This window comes from Alligator mississippiensis, chromosome 1, assembly GCF_030867095.1.
Source record: "Alligator mississippiensis isolate rAllMis1 chromosome 1, rAllMis1, whole genome shotgun sequence".
In the NCBI taxonomy this organism is placed as follows: domain Eukaryota; kingdom Metazoa; phylum Chordata; order Crocodylia; family Alligatoridae; genus Alligator; species Alligator mississippiensis.
In genome coordinates this window covers 367,669,965-367,692,401 of record NC_081824.1, presented here as the reverse complement: position 1 = coordinate 367,692,401, position 22,437 = coordinate 367,669,965, and the positions used below count along the sequence as shown (strand labels likewise).

General features: G+C 43.5%; 1 protein-coding gene across 1 annotated transcript in view; it reads left to right on the top strand.

Moving 5' to 3' along the window:
- Nucleotides 1-755: 755 nt before the first annotated feature.
- Nucleotides 756-22,437, top strand: part of DNAJC3 (DnaJ heat shock protein family (Hsp40) member C3) — a 48,794-nt gene continuing 27,112 nt past the window's right edge. Inside the window, exons 1-4 of the mRNA XM_006258989.4 lie at nt 756-896; nt 9,029-9,139; nt 13,193-13,317; nt 15,080-15,154. Coding sequence (XP_006259051.1) covers nt 815-896; nt 9,029-9,139; nt 13,193-13,317; nt 15,080-15,154 — 393 coding nt within the window. The 5' untranslated portion in view covers nt 756-814. The remainder of the gene's footprint in view (nt 897-9,028; nt 9,140-13,192; nt 13,318-15,079; nt 15,155-22,437) is intronic.

The window sequence follows — 22,437 nt, the reverse complement described above, 5'->3', positions numbered from 1 at the left end:
CTCCTTGGAGAACATCTGCCCAAACTTCCTTCGACACTGCCTTTAAGATTTTCTACACATTCTGGATAATGATCGTACACCTGCCAACATGAGTGCCTTGTGCCCCTGGAGGCTGGGGGGGCACAGCAAGCTCCTGCTGGTGGTGGTAAGCAGGAAGCTTCTGCAGGTGGCAGTGGCACTGTTGGTGGTCGGGGGTGGGGAGGTGGCAAGCGCTGACCACCCGCAGACACCACCGGAAGCAGCCAGCAGTGATTGTGGACCGTGTGCAGACGCCACTGGCAGTGTCAGTGGCACCTTTTCCCACATGGTGCGCCGCCACACTCAGGGGGTGCACACCCCCTGCGCATTGCCAATGCCTGCCAACGCTGCCACACAAGTAAGAAGGCATTGGCTGAGGCCAGGTTAGCCCTAGCACCAGGACTTCTGCCCCTCTGAAATGTTCCCCCGCCTGCAGGAGAACTTTGCCCCCTCACATCTGCGCTGCCCTCTCAGAAACCGAGAGAGCAACACTTTCATGCCCAGCCCGGCGTGCTCAGGAGGCGGCACAAGCTAGTTATTAAGGGGCTGCACGGACACATGCGCCCTCCCACCACAGGGCAAAGCCCTCAGTGGCGTCATCTCGCGCTTCTGCGCATGCCCAAGCCCCCGCGGGGCGCAAGCGGTGGGCCTTCTCCGCGCTCTCCACGTGTCCTTAGTGGCGGGGCGGGGCGAGCGGCGGCGCAGCCAATCCGCGGCGCCCACGACCCACCCCGGCGAACTTGGAACGCTGGGCGGGGCGGGACGCGCCGAGCTGTCTCGGGGTTCAGCGCAGGCAATGGTGCGTCCCGGGGTGCGCGGCCGCCCGCTGGGCTCGGCGCTGCCCCTGCTGCTGGTGCTCTTCGACCTGCAGTACCAGGGTGAGGGCGCCGCGCGGGGGAGCTGCTGCCCGCAGGGCCGTGCGCGGCAGCGGCGATGAAGGGCGCGAGGGGCAGAGGCTGGGGCGCGTGTCGCGAACTGCCATCTGGCTCCTGCCCCGCGCCTCCCAGAGCTGTGCTGGGACCCAGCTGCTATGTGCTAGGGCAGCATGTCTCCTCAACCCGTGGGTTTCCGCCCCAAGAGTGGGTCGCAAGAATATATGAAAGCGTGGTGCACATACTTTGAAAACGGATTCCCCTTGAGAAGGAGAGAAACGTGAGACTTTTCCCTTTTAGGCTGGCACCGTTCCAGCCTGCCAGGGGCTGCTTCTCCCCCCCCCCCCCCCTTTCCCCCATGGATGCTGGGGGTAGGGAGCACTGGGTTGGGACTGGCCGTTGATGTTAACAGATGAGTTCTGGTGCAGGAAAGGGTTGAGAAGCACTGTGCTAGGGGGTGAGGGGAGTAGGGCTAAGGGGACTTGGGGCACTAGGAGCCAAGGAGGAGAAGGGGGAATCTGCGGGGTGGGCAGTGCCAGCCAGAGTTGGGCCCAGCCCATTCTTGGCATAGACAAGCTCACCCGGGAGGTGCCCTGCTGCCTTGTGGAGAAATGCACTGGGCTTGGCCTCGCCCCAGGATTGCGGCAGCGGGGACCAGGCTTCTAAGGGGGCGGTGAAGATGGGGGACAGTTAATGTGGCAAAGAATAAACCCCCAGATTGAGCCCTTCCCCAGGTACTTTCTGTAATGAAGACACCAGGCTCAAAAGTGAGTGGAGGCCCTGTCTTCTTAAAACCAACAGCTGCTTTAAAATAAATAAATACATACATACATACCATGTCTTAGTCACACTGGAAAACTACATGTATCAAGAGTTCTGTCAGGGTGGCAGCAAGTGCTTTGCTTTCCCAGTCTTTTGGGAGCTACCAGCAGAAGACCAGTTCCTGAAAGTTGAAACAGCTGCCTTGGTCCTAAACAGTGACTTTATTCAACTCTCACTGACTTTTTCAAGTTAAAAAAAAAAAACAAAACTTTTTTTTTTTTCTTCTCCTTTTTTGCTTGGGGTTTTTATTTGGAAGTTTGCCTAGGTCTCTGACAATCACTTTTTAAAAAAACATTTCCTGCATTGGCACCAGTAATAGGGTTTTCAAGGCAGATTATATTCCCCACCTGTACTTATACAGCCAATTTGCTTTCAGATTTGTATCCTTTGTGACACCTGTGTAATTACGCTTAGGGCTGATGGAGTTGTGCAGGTGTCTGTAATGGCGCAGTTGGAAAACAGATGTTTTACTGGTGTCTTTGAGGGCAGGATTTGATCTTTCTTATTGGTGGTGATGTGCAGAGTAGAAGGAACCCTGTGTGAACCTTGCAGCCAAGAGTAAATCTGTGGACTTCTCCAGCGCTGCATTTGAAATGCGTTTCAAAATTGTGCTTAATAAGAAATCTATAATGGAAATGTGCTTCAGCTGGCTGATGGACAATATAATATTAAGCTGGAACTTGGTAACCTGTAGTGTCTGATTATGTCAAAACTTTGTATTGTATCTTCTGGATACTTCTGCTACAGGAAGCAAACTAATTGTGATCAGAAGAATTAGTCTAAGCCAGGAGTTGGCAATGCTGAATTTGGCCTGTGAAGCTGGAGGGCTTTGCCTTTGCCCATGGTGGCATGAGGAAGAGAGGGGCTGGGCCTTGCCACTTCCAGCAGCCCTCCCAGCTCTGGTCTGATACAGGGTGGGTAGTTTCAGCAGCCTGTCAGCAGGGGGAGGAGAAGGGAGGGATTTTTTCCCTGTGCTGGTACCTGGCAGCTGGGAGCAATGTCCACACAACCAATGCTTTCTCAGCTGTGGCATGGGTACTGCTTCCAGCTGGTGGGGAGTTTTGGCGGGGACAGGCATCTACAAAGTATGGTCACCTATACATGCTGATGCCTGTTCTGATGCTTTCTAATTGGAGTGGTCCAGCAGACTTGGCGTCTCATGTTTTCAGTGTTCCCGTGTTTCAAAACAGTGGTGAGGGCACTTTAACTAAAGCATCCCTACTGCCATTTTGAAGCATGGGTTGCTGAATACATGAGACACTGTAGGTGTTTTAATTAGTGGCTCCTGAGAGCTGCTCTAACTACCGCCCCCCAAAGCATGTGTAAGAATGCGCTACGTCCATGCTGCTGCTAGTTTCCACACCACATCCCCTGCCCCAGCTATGGCATGAGTACAACTTCCAGGCAGTGGGGAGCTGCTCTGCAGCCTAGGTTGGGGCGGGGTAGCATGGGCACAGTTTCCAGGTACCTGGTTCCAGCACAGCGGTAGCATGGGCACAGCTCCCAGCTGTGTGGTCCTGGTGTGGGCACGAGCAAGGCTCCCCAGTACTGTCACACAGCTGAAGCCACCTGGCCTACATTAGACTGGAGCTGTGTTGTTTCAGCCTAAGGTATGTAAAAGATTGCTGGCCCCTGGTCTAAACAGTTGCACGTATTCTGAAGCACTTGGAGATGACATACCATTATGCTGATAATTGTGGATATAGAGGTGCCAGACTATCCCAAGTCACTTTCTTATATATGGCCATAGTATGCATGACCTGGTGCCTTGTTAATTGTGGCTGCAGTAGGCATACATTTCCTTTCTAACACTGGATTTATTTTCCTAACAGAGAGCTGCAGTAGACTGTGATAATCTTGATGGGAAGGGTATTATGCGGAACTAGATTGGACACAGCACTCATAAGAAACAATTCTGCACATATTAGGGTGGCCAGAATGTGATGTAATTGGGCACAATTTCTGAGATGCAATATCTCTTTCAAAGCAGCATTTTCTTTGGTATATGTGAAGCTAACAAAATACACGACTAGTATCTTTTTGTCATACACTAGGTGGTACACTAGGTTCTGTTGACTTGCATAACTATATTGCTGAAAGAATAGTTTATTGGAGAATGCATCATGTTGACGTGTTACTGGGAGCCTGCCTCCTCTGCAACACAGTTCATCCCTTCTGTTCCTCACTGGTCCCAAGCACAACGTCACTGGTTTCAGGAAGAGTTGAGGAGATTCTCCTGAAGGAGGGTGCTGAGGATGGTTGAAGAAGTGATGGGTGAATTTATTGCTGGTTAAAAGACACATACTGTGCAAGCGTGTTTTCTGTGAAACTCATTGAATTGGAAGGATAGAGTCATTTCTATATACCTCATGTTTTTCAGTATTGCCAGTCTTTTAGCTCTTCTAAAAAATAGTTTAATCTTTCCAGCTTTTAACTTGTTTGTAGAAGTCCCCTGATTTAAGAATTTGTGTAACAGGCCAGTTTTAAGCTGAAGTCTTATGTGGATGCTAGTTGATAAGCTTGGTTTTATCTTGTTTGAATGTGAATCATGACTGACTTTGGCAGGCAAGGTTCTTCGAGTAGATGTGATAGCTTTTATTAGATGAACTGAGTAGTTGGACTACGTAGTTGGTCTAATAAAAGAAGTCACATCTACTCAAAGAACCTTGCCTGCCTTCACCTTAGACCAACACTGCTACAACCAAAACCCCCACGACTGACTTTGCCATTCTTCCGCTAGTATTCTGGGAACTGGCTTAAAATGAGCTTTGGCTCTTCTGTAGGATTCTTCTGTTTTGTTATGCACAGGCTTAGGGTTAGCACAAGCCCCTTTGTGAACATGGATATTTGTTCATCCCAGTTGGAATAGGAAATGGATGACTGGGGAGGTCCTGTTTTTCTTCTCGCTCCTTTCAAGCAGCAAGATAAAGGACTTATGTGGAGGGAAAGAAGAGTAAGGCCAACAGGGGCTTTTCAGAGAGCTCAACATTTTTAGCCAGGTTTGCTGTTACCAGTCCTTTGACCTCTTCAGGTCTCTTTTCTCACCACTTACCCAGGGATGGTGTCAAAGTGTTATTTCTCTTCCTGATCTGAGGCTGAAACAGATTGTTATGGAACAGTACTGGTGGGGTTTTTTTGTTTTTCCTTCCCTCCCCCAGGACTTAGGTTTTGGGGAGTGGTGGTAAGGAAGAGAAAGAGAGGGATGTCTGCTTTGTTGCTTAAAGTTACTCCATGGTCTTTTTGGGGGTGGGGGGATGGGGAGGAGGTTGCTGGTGTTAACATTGCCTCCTTCCTTTCCAGGTATCCTCTGGGACCTACTTTTAGAATTATACTAGCCAATGCGTTAATTCAGGGGTGTCAAAGATACAGCCGGTGAGCCAGATGTGGCCAGTGGAGCCCTGTCATCTGACCTGTGGTGCTGCCTGCGAGTCCTGGGCTGGGCCTGCATGTCACATGCTGAATGCCCCAGACCCAGCACTATGCACTGATTCAGGCGTGAAGGGGTGGGACTGCTCTGCTGGGCTGGTCCAGGTCATGTGGGGCTAGCTGATCCAACTTGCAGACTAGCCCCTCACTGGCCGGATGAGTTAGATACCACTGCTTTAGCTGATGGCTTTAAGGGGCTGATGGGCAGTTTGACTTCAAATGTTGCAGTACTTTCAGATGTATCCTGTATTGGTGAACCTCTTTGTGCTATTCCTGAAGGTTCTATGTTACTGGTATCCATTTCCTCCTCTGTAATGCTAGAAATTGTTGCTGCTGTCTTTAACTGCACTCACTCCCTCTTCAGACCTTATGTGGTTTTTTTACATATTCTGTATGCATTACATGAATAATAGCATTAGACCTTGTGATTGCCAGAGGTGTGGACCTGGCAAATACTGTGTACTGGGTGGAGGTAGCACAGGGATTAGATGTTTGCTGCTCTCCTAAAACAAGGTATCCACTATTTTGATGAAAACTGTCAGTGTCTTGGTCAGAGAATCAGTTGTACCCATGTACTGTTGCTGACCTCCCTTAACACTTCCTATCTACCAGCTGTCAAGCCTCAGATTAATTGCTGGAATTCTCCTACTTGAAGCAGGCTTTGGGTTACAAAGCTCTCTGCACCAGCTCTGCCTACCTGGCAGGTCTGAGAGTATTTGGCACCCATGACTCTTCCTTCCAGGAGCACATCAGCAGCAGTGAATGCATTGGACAGACAACCTTTGTTAAATGGAAAATGCTACTTTAATTTAAATAGTAGGTACTAAGTGTTTAGAGCAGCCATTATCAACCAAGGGAACTGCAAGATCCTTTAAAAGGTATTGCACAATATTAGCACAGCTAGGTATGAAAACACTTGCGTGTGATTTGCAAGGTAAGCTCAGAAATTTCAAACAAGAATCTGCAGTGTTAAAAACTTTCTGACCTGTTGTGGTCTTTCTGAGTTCTTTGCAACAGAAGACTTGCTCTTGTCTTTTGACTATGGAAGACATGAGCGAAAGCTGAGAGCTGGGATTTTCAGAGGGCTACCTTAATTTTTAACAAGGTTAAGAATCGCTAGTTTAGAGAGGGGAAAGCATTTTGGAACAGTACGTTGCAGTCATAAATCTCTCTTGCTCTTTAGGATTAGTAAGGCTAATGAAAGCTGTCTTCCTGAGCAGCTCGTTTGGGTTTGTTGTTTGTTTTATTTAGCCAGAGTCCTTTTGCTCTTCCCAGTTGAGGTTGTATTATACAAGCATTATTATAATGGAGGGCAACATATGAAAGACATTGCACAAGAACATGTATAAATGCTATTTTTGGAGCAGCAGTGACATGATTAATGATGCATGAACAAGGAAGCAGAGACAGGTTCTTCAGACTTCAGCACTATTTCAAGGAATGGGGGGAATGCGGTATAAATGTGTATTGTGTTTGCAGTGTTATTGTAGGGTGGTAAGAATAACAGAGAAGAAGCAGGAAGTGTTGTCTCTTTTATAAGTATTGACCTGGAGAATCCTGTTTAATATTAGGCAGTTTGATACCTAACCTTTACGAGTGGAGTTTTATTGCCAACAAACATAATAATTTCGCTGTGACTTGTCATTATGAAGGATGTTTCCAGATTGCTTCTGGTGCGGTCCACTGCCAAAACTTTATTTTTTTTAATTGCAGCAGATACAAAGAGAGGTGATCTAGCAAAACATCTGTTTCTTATCAAAGTTACTTTGAAGTGAAACGTTGTCATTAATTGTTTCTATGCACTTTTGTTTTTGATGTGCATATTTATATTTTATTTTATACTACCACACATTCTCTATTACCTCGTGCAGAATGAATAAAAATGGATGACTTCTTTTTTAAATGGATTTTTGTTTGAAGTATGTTTTTTAGTTTTTAAATAATTTTAGCAATAAATTGGTGACCTACTTTTAAGGTCTAAACCAAGTATAATCTAACATTATATTTTAAATGTAATGAACCTTTCTCAGTATGAAATTTTAACTAAAAAAACTTGACATTTTGTTACAATTTTCAAATTGCTACTAAACTATAGGGGTAGAGGCAGTTGTAATGATCAGTGCAGACAGTCTAGTGGTGCTGTGTTTTTACTTTCTTTGTCTCTGATTGTGGGAGGGTCAGCTAGAAGATAGTTAAGTTTTACCTGTGTGTGATTTTAAATTCTTAGATTTCTATGAAAGTAGTATAATAGGTATGAATTCCCAGTTGTTTTCTACAGATATAGGGACAAAAGGATATTCAGTGAAAATACTTTCCACTGCTACGTGGATGAGGATTGCCATTTCTTTCAGCAGAAATAAGATCAGACTGAGCATTTCACTGTTTCTATTTGGTGCTTCCAGAAATCTGGCATGATATGCCAAAAGCTGGCAAGTGCATCTTATTAAAGTATGCTCCACGGGAGTTTTATCATCGCAGATCTAGTGCTTGGCCCCCAGTTGGCCTTGAAACCTGAATCATCGTTCTAGGCAAGGCCTGTTTGTTGTTTACATGTTTTTCTACAATATCAGCATGTGTCCAATGGCCTGTATTAAGGGACTGATTTTTGTAAAGATCTTCAACCAAAAGCATATGCGATGGGACTGAAAGGAACTTCTGAAATGTCTGAGGGTACTTGGTGAGAAGTTATCGCAGCACAACACATTGACTGTTAAATGAAACTTAAAAGACCTCTTCCTGTTCACTTTGCCGTGTGTCCTGAATGATTCTTTATATGAAGGCTTTTAACTTTAGTCACAAGTAAGGTGACCAGGTGTCCCAGTTTAGCCAGGGCAGTCCTGGATTTCTGAGGCGGGTTCCAGCTAGATGTTGAGAATTATAATAGGTGTCCTGAAAACGAGTTGTGAGTGTGTGTGTGTGGGGGGGCTCAGCCTAGTTATAGGTGGGGATCCTGGTTTTCCCTGATTGAAAATTGGAGATTTTTTTAAATTGGAGAAAACCAGGATCTGTGGTCATAAGCAGGGATCCTGGTTTTCTCTGATTAAAAAAAACCAAAAAAACAAATCCAATTTTGGGGTTAAAAAAGTTAACCCAAAATCTACATTTCTCTGTGATTTTAAAATGAAACTCATCTGATTACACAGATGTGTATATATAGTGGTGTTTCATTTTGATCACAGAAAAATGTTGATTTTGGGTTACTTTTTTTTAACCTGAAAATTGGGGATTTTGTTTTTATCAGAGAAAACTGGATCCCTTGTCATAAGGGAGTATTTTTGGCCAAAGCAGTAGGTGTACAAACTATTGTACGTCCAAAAGATGCATAGGGAAGGAGTGGCAACCTTCTACCCCTGTAGGTCGCTGTTTACCACCCAGTCCCTGCAGAGAGCTGCATTTCTCCCCACTCTCCTGGCGATCAGCAGGAGCTGTAGAGGGGAAACAGGAGGAGTAGGACTCTGGGTACACACCTACTCTCATGCTGTGACCTGAAGTGTTTCTGGTTTCCCAAGCTGCTGTGAGCCAGATCTGGCATGCAGTCCATAGGCTGGTGACCCTAGGGCAGCTAGAAATGTACGTTTGGCAATAGCTTTTAATTTAGTGGCTTACCATATTTAAACAGATATAAGGAATAAGGTGGCTTTGTAGGATCACTAAATTTGGTAGAACATGCAAGGTACTGAGAATTAGAAAATGTAACCCATGTTTCTGTATCTGTGGTGAAGGAGGGACTTCATGGCTGCTGAAAAGCAAAAATTAAAAGTTCATGTCTTGTGTGTTATGGAGAGAAAAAATCTTTCTTTTTTTTCCATTTTTGGTTTTAAGTGCCAACTATACTAGAACCGAACTGGTCCAAAATTGCCTTTTTTTCCCTTTTGTTTTTATTTCCTTAGGAGCCGAATGTGGAATAAATGCAGAAGCAGAAAAACAACTTGAAATGGGCAAGAAGTTACTGGCTGCTGGACAGCTAGCAGATGCCCTGTCTCACTTTCATACAGCTATAGGTGTGTATCTCAAGACAGCTAAATTACTGTACTGCATGTTTGGTTGATTTTTTTTTTTTTTATTGAAGCTCCTCTTGCCCTTGCTTGTGGGGAATAAAAATGTTCCAGTTGTACAAATCACAGCAGGTGGTGGGGGGAGGGCTGCAGTGCATATTCAGGATTGCAGAGATGAGCAGGGCTTTTAGAGCAGTGATAACTTCAGTGAGATCTTCTGTAGTGTAGTGTGCCTGTGCCTTGTCACTTTGAGGTTCCAGGATGAAGATCATATAAATCAAGTGCAGGGGAACACCAAGCCTTGCATATGCAGTACATTCTCTGTAAACAGCTGGACTGTGATATAGTCCTGTAAAGTGTCCCTGGCATTATCAAGATGAGAAATTAAAAAGAAAATTTAAAGCATCTTTTATTTAAAAAAGGATGTAGTTGGGAATGTTTCTTGCTTTCTTCTTCAGTTCTATGGGAATCCAATGCATTTCTCTTAAAGCACTGTACAATTATAGGAGGGGCAATAATCATCATGTTTTAAAGATTTTGTTCAATCTTGAACTAAAACAAAGTGTATTTCTGATTCTTTAATTCTCATAAACTCATTGGTAGAGTAGAAGTTCCCTAGGACAAGAATTATACATTTTGAGTGTGTTCATTTCTTGGATTGCATGCAAACTCTTTTGCTTTGGTGTTTCTCAATACTTAATTACCCACATTAGAGCTTTTCTTGTTCTGCAGGGTGGTGCCAAAGTCTTTGCATTTTATTTACATCAGTGAATGGAATGTGGGTATGCTGCTGTGATTTTCTTTTTCTTTTTACTTAAATTAACTTTATTATAGTATAACAAAATATACATTTTATTGGTAAAAAACAAACTTCAAGATGTTACGCGGTGATAAATCATGGCTTTGAGACCTTGCATTTAGGTCTAAATGCAAAAACTGTGTGTAAAAGCTTGTTTGTCTACTAATTCTCAGTCTTGATATTTGATTTCATTTGTGGCTGTGGGATTAGCCAGGACGTGTCTACAGGGGTCACATACAGGCATTCAGTTTCTTCTACTGAGAGAGCACCAATTCTCCCAGAAACTATGAATGAACAAAAAAAATTTTTTTGCTTCAGGAGCAAAAAATAACCCTGGAACAACCAGGGTTAACCTGAGAGAGTAAATGTCTGTATGCATTTTCTTCAGAAAGAAACCATGGCATGATCCCCCCCAGGTGTTTTGCTCTTTGCCCCACTCAGGGGGCAGTGAGTGCTGCTTGCTGGACTCTACTGTTCCAGCTGATTAGGGAGCAGAACTTGCCCCCTTCCCTGTTCCACATTGTGCTGCAGGGAGAGACAGGTTAACTCTGAACCGATGTTCTCTGCTGCCCCTCTCTCCAGATTCCTGAGAGACCACAGAGGACTCTGAGAGATGTTCACAGAATTCCCCTGGCTGTGCAGCATCAGCATACAAACTCTGCTGGGCAGGGGCTCGGCATCAAACATCTGTTCAGGCATCTCCAGATAAGATTTTCTACCAGGAAAACAAACTTGCCAGAATTTTCCCAAATCTGGATGTCTACACACATTCAAATGAGAGTGCAGTAACTCCTCTATTTATAACCCGGTGTATCCAATTACCTTTCATAGCTACAAATTAAAATTTTACCTTTTTCATTTGGTTTATACTGAAATATATGGTGACATTTCTGCTAACCTCTTCAGGATGCATGGCTAAGGGTAGTAAATTCTTAATGCTAGTAATGAATAACTTATTTAGAATTTGCTGCACTAAAGACGGATCTAAAATTTAAATACTTGAGACTAGTACACTAATATTATTTTGTTTTATATGTTCTGTCCCTTCAAAAAGGACAGGAAAACAAGGAAATTGAATATAAGTTCCTTCACTGAGTGTATCTGTCACCTCACCATGCTGAAGTTAATGGTACAAAACATCTTGAAGTTGTCTTTCCAAATCTCTTCCTTTCTGAGATTTCAAATTTTCTAAGCAAAAATCATCAACTTGGCTGGTGCACTAAGTACTACGTGTACTTTAATCAAAAAAACCTCTTCATTCTCTTAAGGTCTTTGCTTGCTTTAGATCAGGGGTTTTCAACCTTTTTGGGTCAGTGTACCCCTGATGGCCAGTTGACAAGCAGGGAAGGGGGTCCCCCATCAGCTGATCGGTGACCAGAGAGGGGTGGTCCCCCGCAGCTGAGTATGTGGGCGGCACGGGTGGTGGCGGAAGTGCTGGTGGTGCAGCGGTGCCCACTGCCAAATACCCCCTAAGGCCATCCCAAGTACCCTCCAGGGGTACACGTACCCCTGATTGAAAACCCCTGCTTTAGATCACAGGACTAGTAGATGAGGAAATAGCCCCTTTTCCTTTTAGCTGCAGCCAGTGCAATGTTCCTGTTGCAAACAGCTAGCAGTAAAAAGCAAGCTCTTTTCTGCTTTACTCCTTGTTTCTGGTTCTTAACTTCTTCCCCAAGTTGTGTGACTGATGGGCTGTGAATTTTCTCTGTGTAGATATGGGACGCTGTTCATTGCTGTTACTGGGGGGCTCTGAGGGGAAAACCATCTTCTGCCTGCTATAAGATCAGCATCTGGTGGTGGAACACACTTGTTATCAGCTCTCTTGGGTCAGCTTTCTCGCACCTTGGTTGTTTTAATCCTTAAGAGTTTGTGTGTTCATTGATAAACAGCTTACTCTGCTGGGTATAAGAGCTGTTCATTTATAGACTGCCTAAGGCTGTATTAGCTAGAATAGGTTTAAGGATATGCATGTATTCTGTGGAGTAGTACTTAGTAACCGTAAATGTTAGTTAGTGAAGCTTCAGTTTTGGATAATAAAAATAGATTTGGGAAGCCATAGTACTTGTTTAGGGAGTGGCATGCAGTGTCAGGGTAGAAAGTTATTACCCATTCGATCGTTGGCATTTTTCTACTTAGTAGGCAGATGATTGTACAAGGGAACTGAGAACATTTCCATCTAGTAAGGTTACTAGCTGTGAAGCACAGCTACATACTGAAATTTCTCAGGATGTTCTGTTTAATTTGTTAGACTTTAAGCTTAACCCGTAAGATTTACTAAGTGAGGAATAAACCCATCTTTTTTTTTATGTTACAAATACATACATTCCCATCTCTAAACTTTATATAAGTTCTAATAATGCACTACAAAGTTACATACACTTTTAAACTAGAAGACATTATTGTCCAGTGAGTAGCCTGATGGACAGTTTAGCTGCAGTCTCATCATTGTTATTTTCATCTTGGAATTAAGAGCACCATATTCTTCCTGTGTGTACCTTTAGGGTACCATGTTCAGAAACTCCTTTGGACTATTGTGGATTTCTGGTCAGGATTTCTACACTAAAATGGGATTCTAGCAAGAAGCAAGAGAAACCTAAAGAACAGTGGTGACAAAGAGTGTTGGAGAAGAATTGCCTAGTCACTTATTTTTATTTTTAGGATGCTTTAACCTTAATGCTAGGCTGTGTAATCACTCCAGCTTCAGCATTACTGAACAATTTATTTTTGCCACTGAGACTTAAATAAGGGTCTGGTGCAACTGTTGTTAAAATGAAATGCAAAGTTTTTGCTACCTGCATGTAAAGGGTAAGGAGCTTATGAATTGGTGAAAACACTCTGCTAACTAAAATATTGGTCATTTGGGGTAATTATTTATATTGACTTATTTGTGTGCATCTGATGTGATTTATGCAAACCATAATGAAGAATGAAAGAGTTAACATGCGTCCAAAAGTAAGCTTGTAGTTTGTGGTAACAGTTTAGTAGTATGCAGTGGCTTAATTTTACTCCAGAACTGAAATAGCAGTGCACAATCACCTTCAAAACTCCTAATTAGCAGTGTTGCCATCTTCATATCTCTGTACTGATTAAGGTAAACATAAGCAAGATGAGATGTAAAACTATTACTTTGTGCAAATGTTCCTTTGCTACTTGCTTAAAATTCAAGCAACTCTACTTTTTATTCTTATTATAACTTAGCTGTATCCTAACTTTTGAATTGCTTTGAGGCAGTTTTCTCATTTCTATTTCTTCACTTGCAGAGGGTGATTCTGATAACTACATTGCCTATTACAGAAGAGCCACAGTGTATTTAGCCATGGGCAAATCTAAAGCTGCAATTCGTGATTTAAGTAAAGTGGTTGAACTTAAGCAGGATTTCACATCAGTAAGTAATGCTGGATTTGTAGAATCAGGATTCCTTCAGGGTAAAATAAAATCGTGTTTTGTTTCAAAAAATATTCTTTTTTTAGCTCATAGTATAAAAAAGAAAACTTTTTAAGAACCCTGACTTAAGCATTTAAAATGAGGAAGGACAGAATGCTCCTTCATTGGCAGAGGAATGCACTAGTCTTCTTTCACTCTAACTCTTGTTTCTGTACCTAAAATACAGTCAGCAAATCCATATCCTCTGCTAGCATTTATAAAGGTGTGTGGTATATCACAGGAGTCACATGTGCAGTAAAATTAGTTGCCAATCAAGAAATGAATGATTTTTCTAGGATTACCACCAAGCTTACCACAAGCTGTTACTGGGTAGTTTTTGGGAGATTCATAAAGCTGAAATTACCATTGGGCATTTTTCCAAGATAATTAACATCCCTGCCTCATTCCTTTTTCCTCCAACTTCTTTTTTTCTGAGCAACATCTCCTTGGGTTTTAAAATAAATACCCAGAAAGGATTGAGTTGCGCTCAATTTGAACAGTAAAGATTGACTACTTTAGGTTGCAGAGTTGAGTTTACATCATACTTGTTGCCATGACAAATTTGGCAATTTCTTTCTTCTAAGACATGAAATGGATTTTTGCCACAAAATGAACTACTTGTAAGTGACCTTATTCCAGTCAGCATAGGAAAAGAATTTATCTCCCTTTCCTTTCCTCACAGAATTGGATACATAAAAACTGTTTTTACACCAGTCTTGGGAGTTGAACAGTTTTATTAGCAATAAATTTGTCTTGTCATTGGATTTCACTTAATCTAGTTTATTCAAGAACGGGTGGTTGCAGTTCTTAATTGGCATTTAATATAACTTTCTTTATCCTAAACTCTTCAAATTTCAGTCAATGGCCATGCCTACATGAGACACTTATTGCAGAGTTTCCCACTAGGCTCTGCAGTACAATGTCACCATCTACGTGTGTGGTGCTATTAGGACAGAGTAAACTAATTAACCCCACTGTAGGATAGTACTGCCAGACACAAGTACTGTTCTACGGTAGAGTTATTTACGCCACCACAGTGTATGTGCAAGCACTGATGGGATGCTTCAGTGTGGGGGCTGCCTGCTGGCTAGCCCCCACACTGAAGCACCCCTGTACCCCAGCCAGCCCCCCTCCAGCACATTGAGCCGAGTTGGAGCAGCTCTGCTGTGCCTCAGCTCAACGTGCTGCAGTCCTGGGCACATGTGCAAATGGCACACTCAGGAGCAATAAACTCTGGCTCAAACCACCTTCATAGCACGTGTAGACATGCCCTCTAGCTGTCAAAATAATATGCATTAAACTGAAAACTTAATAAGAATTCTGTTGCTGAAGACTCAACGTTAAGGACAGGGAGTTTCCTTTTGCTACAGCCCATCAAAAAGCCATAGATTAATGAAGCCTGAATGTAGAAGTGCTGTCTTAACAGCTAAATGCTTGCTTTGCTGAATAAAGTTCGCTGGAGCCATAGTTTTGTATGCAGCAATAGAACCTGCCATTAACAATCAACATTTTTTTTCCAACAAAGTTGTTTCATTTGGGAATGAGGCACAGGAAAGGGAGGAATGGAGTAGGTGCTATTATGACTGCTTCTGTTTCAGTTTGTTAGATGTGGATGGGATGAAAAAAAATGCCATCCTAGTAGGTTTATAGAAAGCTTGGCTTGATTTCCTTTGATTACCAATACTTATTTGTAAAATACAAAACTGGTCACTGTTTTATTTCAGGCAAGATTACAAAGAGGACACTTATTACTTAAGCAAGGAAAATTCGATGAAGCCGATAAAGACTTCAAAACTGTGGTAAGTTGGAAGTGTAGAGGATTACGTCTGACTAGGTAATCACTTGCTCAGCTGCAGTAGTGCAGAAAAGGTCCTAGTAGTTACACTGGACCATAAGCTGAATATGAGCTCTTGTTACAAAAAAGGCCAATAACATAATGGGTTTTTTTCATAGGAACATTAATTGGAAATCAAGGGAAGTCATTTTCCTGCTCTATTTGACACTGAGGCCACACCTGGAATACTGTGTCCAGTTTTGGGCCCCTTGCTTCAAGAAAGATGTGGACAAACCAGGAATCCAGACAAAAATCATTAGAGGCCTGGGAAACCTGACATACGAGGAAAAACTGAAAGAACTAGGATTGTTTTGTCTGGAGAAAAGACTGTAGGGGTTTTGGAAACAGTCTTCAAATATCTGAAGGATGGTTATAAAGATAGCGTAGATCAGACTATTCTCTGTGGTGTTGGCACAGGACTAAGAGCAATGGTCTCAAATTGCAGCAGGAAGAAATTTTAAGGTTGGATACTAGGAAGAACTTTCTGACTGAGGGTGGTTAAGCATTGGAACAGCCTGCCCAGCGAGGCTATGAATCTTCATCTTTGGAAGTTTTTAAGAGAAGCTTAGTTAAATACTTGGCACTTTATTAATTTATTTTATTGGTTAGGAAAAATCCTCCCTTGAACAGGAGGTTGGACTAGATGACCCCGGCGAGATCCCTTCTAGCCCTAGTATTTTATGTTTCTTTGATCATAAACTTTAAATTCAGATTTTAAGACAATATTTTTCCCTAATCCACATCCTTTTTGTAGAACATCTACATAGGAACTTTGAGTCAGCTTTTTCAAAGATGTTGCAGCTGACCTATCTTGTATAAATAAACTATTGACAAAAGTAACAGAGTAATTTTGGTTTAATTACTGCAATTTTAATGAGCATGAGGTGTATCCTTTTTGTTATAAAGAAACAGTTCTGGTACAGTTATAACTGTTCCTGGAATGTCTTTCAGAAAACATACTTGTAATAAGGTTGCATTGCTAACAGTGCTGTTAAGTAGATTTTATTTTGTCACTTCTAATTTGTCATGATAACAGCATAGTGCAGAATTATGACAAGAATTTATTTTAATATATGAACAATCTTAACATTTCATCATTTTTGCTTGACATTTGCCTTCAGAGAAAGATGTGTGTGTATGTTCAAAAAAGACAGTTTGGGCATGAAGGTAATAGTGGAAAACTTGTGCTAAGCTCTCTATTCAGTCAGACTTCTTGTGTTACTATGAGCAAATTGTGAAGTTTTTGTGTCAGTTTTTCCCATTTTTAAGGGATCCCCTCCTTCAGAGATTCAGTGAAGATAAATTAACGTTTTTGAGGTCCTTGGATACTATGGTAACAGGGCTCATATAAGTTCCATTGTATATAATACTTTTGGTTTATTTTTCATATTTTTCATGAAGGATGTGTTAAGCCTGGAGCATGCTTACATATAAGAAAATATAGCTATAACCCCAAAACTAAACATCATTACCAGGGATCCTGGTTTTGTCCGACATAAAAATCCCCCATTTTCAGTTTAAAAAAAGTAACTTCAAATCCACATTTTCCATGATTTAAATGAAACACTACTAATATATAGATCAGTGGTCTCCAGCCTTTTTAAGTAGGAGATCACCTACTGGCACTTAAAAGCAACCCAAGGTCTACCATGTGCCACCACCCCCTGCCCAGCAGGTAAGTCTGTGAGGAGGGACAGGGGAGGCAGAGGGAGAAAAAATTGTTTGGCGGTGCACCTCCCCAGCAGGTAAGTCCCACCCAGCCAGGGCCCCACTCAACTTACCCCTGTTCCTGCCTCTGCAGCACTGACCCTTACTGCGGGGGCCTCAGTCTAGCCCCTGCCCCTTCCCTCCCCCATGGACTGATCTGCTGGGCTGGGGCACACACTTGCATGCATGCAGGCACTCAGCCCCCCCACCCCAGCCTTGGATAGACTCCAAAAGGCTCTGAGATCTACCGCAAGAGGCTCCAAGATCTGCCACTGATACAGATTTAGATATTAGTGGAGTTTCATTTAAATCATGGAAAAATGTGGATTTGGGATTACTTTTTTAATCTGAAAATTGGGGATTTTTTAAAATTGGAGAAAACCAAGATCCCTAATCATTACAAATACAATTGCTGCTAGTAGTAGCATTGAGTACAGGCTTTTGTGCACATCGGTATGAATGAAGGTTTCTTTAGATGTTTGCTAACAATAACTGAGAAATGCATGTGCTTTTTTTTTTATATAAAAAGGAGTGGTAACATTTTGCTATTAAATAAAAGAAAATGTATATATTGTTACTTTCAGTTTGAACCCCAGCCCAACTTCAAGGCTCTAGAAGAACACCACCAACCTTTGTTACTGTATTTACCTGAATCCAAGATTACTTTTGAATTTAAAATGACCCCACAATTATTAGATTCTGTAAATGGAAAATTTATAAATGTTATAATTTTTCATGTATACAATCAATTTTTTAGGGGGTTGCCCCAAATTCATCACCCGCACTGACATGGGGGAGGGGCAGGCAATTTGGGAACATAGGCAGTAGGGAAATAAAGTAGCTTGAACCACACCCCTTGGGCTGCTTCTCTTCCCCCCGCCCCCCACTTGCCCTTAGTTGTGGTTCTGGCTTCAGTCTCATGGCACTGGGGACATGGTGACTCTAGCCCCTATCCTGCCAGGTAGCAGTGGTTGTGGTGACAGCAGCTCTAGCCCTAGGACCAGGTCAGAATCGGAGCTGGGGGCAGATCTGCTTCCACTACTGCTGCTGCCTGATAGGGTTTGGAGCTGAAGCCGCAACTGAAGGTAAGTGGTGGCCCAGGACAGGTGGAGGGCAGAGGCTGCAGCTCTGACTGACCCTGAGCCTGAGTCAGGGTTGCAGCCACCCCGTGCCTCCCCCCCACCTTGCACTTGAATCCAGGATGAAGACCCTTTCTTCCCACACATTGAATGTGGGAAAGAGAACCTCATCTTGGATTTGAGTAAATATAGTAAATATTTAAAAACATGAAATCTGAATCTTGTACAGTCTCCCTAGCAGACTTGCACTTTGGTTCCCTATTTTTATAGTTGCATAAACAATGAAGAAGATAACATACCATATGTATGTATTCATTTATACTGCTCTGTAAGTCTCTTATGATAAGAGCATGACAGATGATGTCAAAATGCATCCTGGGCTTTTCTATTTTAAAAAGAAACTGTTAATTGACTAGGATAGTGTAGAAGTGATGCTTGAGGGAGTTTTAAATAATTTTTAACTGATCCTCCATATACTGCATCTTTGTTTTAAGTACATCTTTCTGTTTGCAGGGGGGATACTATTTTTTCTGTAAGCCTTAATGGTTTAGATGAATTAGGATGTTCTGCCAGTTATTTCAGATTTAAATTAGGTTTTTACTTGTACCATATATAAATCCGACTTGCTACAAGATGAGGGAACACAGACTCTTTGTAGTGCTCTACATGCTTTACAAAAATGCTTTTATTTAAGGCATGGTTGGTAAATAACTCTAAATATCTGTCTTTGATAATTCCTAGATAAAAAGAAGCAGGGTGTCAAGTCTTGAGGGAGTGGGAGATATTTCGCATTCATTACCAGGGATCTGGATTTTCCATTTCCTGTGAAAAAACGGAGTAAACCACGGATTTTACTTTTTACCAGAGGCAAATGCAGATTTTTCATTGTACTGGAGAAACCCACGGATTTTGCAGTTTTATGACGAGCTCCCTGCAGGGGAGTGGCGGGGGGAGTGGGAGGAGGGCAGCACGTGGCTGCCAGGCATCCTGGAGCACCTCCCACAGCTAAGTTGGTAGGGGCTCGTATTGAGGCCCCCATAGGGAGGGAGGGAATTGAGTGGGGCTGGGGCATGTGGCCCAGGGCTGCAGTAAGCAGCCACAGGACCCCAGCAGGGAGCAGGATGTGGCTGCAAGTGGCTCATCGGGGGGTTGGGGCCAGCTCGGTGCTCACACGTTCCCAGAGGGGGCAAGGAGGAACCCGTGCCTGCCAGATCTGTGCGTGAGGTGGGAGCTGTGCACTGTGGGTTCGGGTTGGGAGGCTGCTCCCTGCTACCGCATGCACTCCTTGGGAGTAGGTGATCTGTACCCCCCGGATCTGTGTGCCTTGCTGTCTGCTGCCTACTTCAGGCTTGTGCTCCCCGCCTTGCTGCCCTCCCCTGGGGTCTCTGCAGCCCAGTGTGTGTGACCCGGCACTGCTGGGAACAGCGGAGCTGTGCAGGAAGCTGCTTGCTGCTGTGAGCTCTGCACTGCCCGCAGTACATGCAGCCCCGTCCTGTTGCTTCTGCTGCAGGCCAGGGACACCTCGCCAGGGCAGCGCACAGCTCTTAGTGGCAGGCAGCTTCCTGCGTGGCTTCGTTGTTCTTTGCACACGCTGGGCTGTGCAGGCACCAGGGGAGCACAGCAGGGCAGGAGCCTGCAGCCCCTGCCCCGCTCACAAAGGTGGGAGGCATGGGTCATGTCCCCCCCTTGCCTCTGGAGCGTGCACTGTATTGGGGAGCAGCCTCCTCCCTTCCCCCCCAAGCCTGCAGCGGGCTTCACTACAGCAGCTGCCGCCTCTGGTCAGGGCAGGGGGCTGTGGACCCGGGTCCCTGGCCCCCTAGCCCTGGCAGCTGGGAGCCCCCCTGGCAGTGCTGGGGAAGCAGGAGCTGTGGGTGGAGGTTGAGGAGCACCAGCAGGGCTGGGGGGTTATTGTGGGGAGTGAGATGTACCAGGGGGCTGTGGGGAGTGGGGGAGTGCAGGGTACCAGCAGGGCCAGGGCATTGCAGGGAGTGAGTGAGAGGCACCATTGGGCGGGGGGGGGACATTTTAATCATGGATTTGAGGAGTTTTATCAGAGAATTGCAATTTATTATCAGGGAAAACCAGGATCCCTTTTCATTACTACGGGGCTCTGAACTTTACCATTCAATTGTTTCCTGGGAAACAAGTGTGGCAAGCTAGGCCTTGATGCCAGTATCTGCAGGTGTTCTTTTGTAAGTAGCTGGGGTTAGTCTAAGGCAGTGGTTCTCAACATCTTTAGACTCAAGGCACCCGTCTGAAAATGCCAGCTCTATTTTCACCCAATTTTTGACCACAGAAAAATAGAGCAATTCTTTGTTTCAAAGAACTCAAAGACTACAGCAGGTCAAAATATTTTTAACACTGTGGATTCCTGTTTGAAATCTGTGGGTTTATCTTGTGAATCATGTTTGTATGCCTAACACTGTTAATAGTGCGTGGCACTGTGACACACTCTGGAAAGGATCTTAAGGCACCCCAGGGTGCTGTGGCACTCTTGTTGAGAATCATTGGTCCAAGGGAAGGCAAGAGAAGTTTAGGTTCCTGAGTCCCTTTTTCAAAAATCACCTGGGCACTCAGGTCTTGTTCTTTCCATTAGGTGCATGCTAAGCATTTGGCCCCTAGTTTTATTTTTATTTTTTCTTCTTTCTTGGAAACAACCTTTGGCTCCCCTTCCATGGGAGGATATGTTGCCTGCCTTCATAATGGAGGAGATACAGGTTTCTCTGTCAGGATATTCTGTAGAAGGGGACAGAAGTCACAAAATGGGAGGTTCTGTACTGAAATGCTCTGTAATGGGGTTCAGTTGTACACTATACAGTGGGTCTCTTCTTGTCTCTAGAAACAATGGTTTTGGCTCCTTGCTCTATTTGGAAGCTCTTCCAGTGGTGTAAGAAGCTGGTCCTAAGGCAGGCAGTTGTGTTTTACCAGCAGCAGTTTTACACAGGACTTTCTCTCCTGCAGACTGTTTCCCTAGCTTCCTGGAACAGAGGGAGGGCAAACCTGACTGAACAGGGATCCTGGTTTTCTTGGATTAAAAAAAAAAAAAAATCCCCAATTTTCAGTTGAAAAAAAAACACAAAAAAACCCCCAAATCCACATTTTCCATGATTTAAATGAAACACCACTATCTATAGCCATAGCTATATCTATATCCATAGATAGTGGTATTTCATTTTAATTATGGAAAAATGTGGATTTGGGGTTACTTTTTTTTAACCAAAATTAAGGAATTTTTTTAAATCGGAGAGAACCAGGATCCCTGTTGATGACGATGGGATGCATTTTGTGGTTTAGAATAGGTTCCTAGTCATTTGAGAGACTAGAAGTTCAGATTTCTAAACTAGAAGTCATCCAGGAAAACTGAGAATGGATCAACATCCTCACTGGGGCCACAGCCTGGCAAAATGCGTAAGTGCATGTTGAATTTGAATACAGCTAACCACATGCCTGGTGTTACCAGAAATACTGGTGTGTTTACTTTGGATCAGAACCTCTGAAAAAGAAGATTCACCCAGTCGAGTAACGTGCTTGCATCAGTATCCTTCTGTCTCTGAATATTTTTGGGCACCCATGTAAAGGAAGTCTTTTCAAACACAGATTGGCAAGTGTAAAAAAAAAAAAAAATGTTTTTTGTTTTTTGGTGTTTTTTGCATTCAAAGGCTCAAGCACAGAAAATAGAGGGTTTTGGAACAGAACTTCGTGCAGCTTGGAGGAAAGAGCAAGAGACCTTGCTTCATAGCCATGTTTAAACTGCTTCCAGTTGTGGAAATCCCTTGAGCAGGCACAGGTGTATATGTTCAATGCAAAAAATACATTATACACACAAATGCCCTGCCTGTCAGGGAGATGAGCACACGTGCTCCTGGGGGTGGTTAAGCTGTAGACATTTTCAAATTCACAAACTGAAGACTAGTGACACCTAGTTCCACTAGGTGTCAGCCAAACCTCACCTACTTGGAGCATCTTGTACTTACGAATATTTATATTCTAGAAGATGACTCCATTTTTATGAAATACATTAAGCAGCATCTTTCCATCATGTTTGTGGAGAGGGTCTCCTTTGGTTGTTTGGAAGCAGGCCATCCTATTGTGTGCAAATATAGACTTAGACATAGGGAACCTGATCCTTGATCTACATCAGCATCGGACTAGGTCCTTGGGTTTAGTCATTTGCAACAGTATAGCCCTCTCCATTTGCTGATGGCAATCTAGACTGCATTTTGGGGGAGTACGAAAGGGAGGAGTTATTGGTAATCTGTCCTTTTTATAAATAGTACAGACTGAAAAAATTTGATGGAGTAAGGGGATTTAGTTAAATCATTTGCTTTGTCACACTGCCATTTCAGGAGTTCTACTTGAGTGTATTTGTTCTCATGATAAATAAATGCTTTGAACACTAGGGCTTCTGCCAGTCTCCTTGAGGGACTATTCAATGGCCCAGTAGATCTTCCCTGAGCTCACT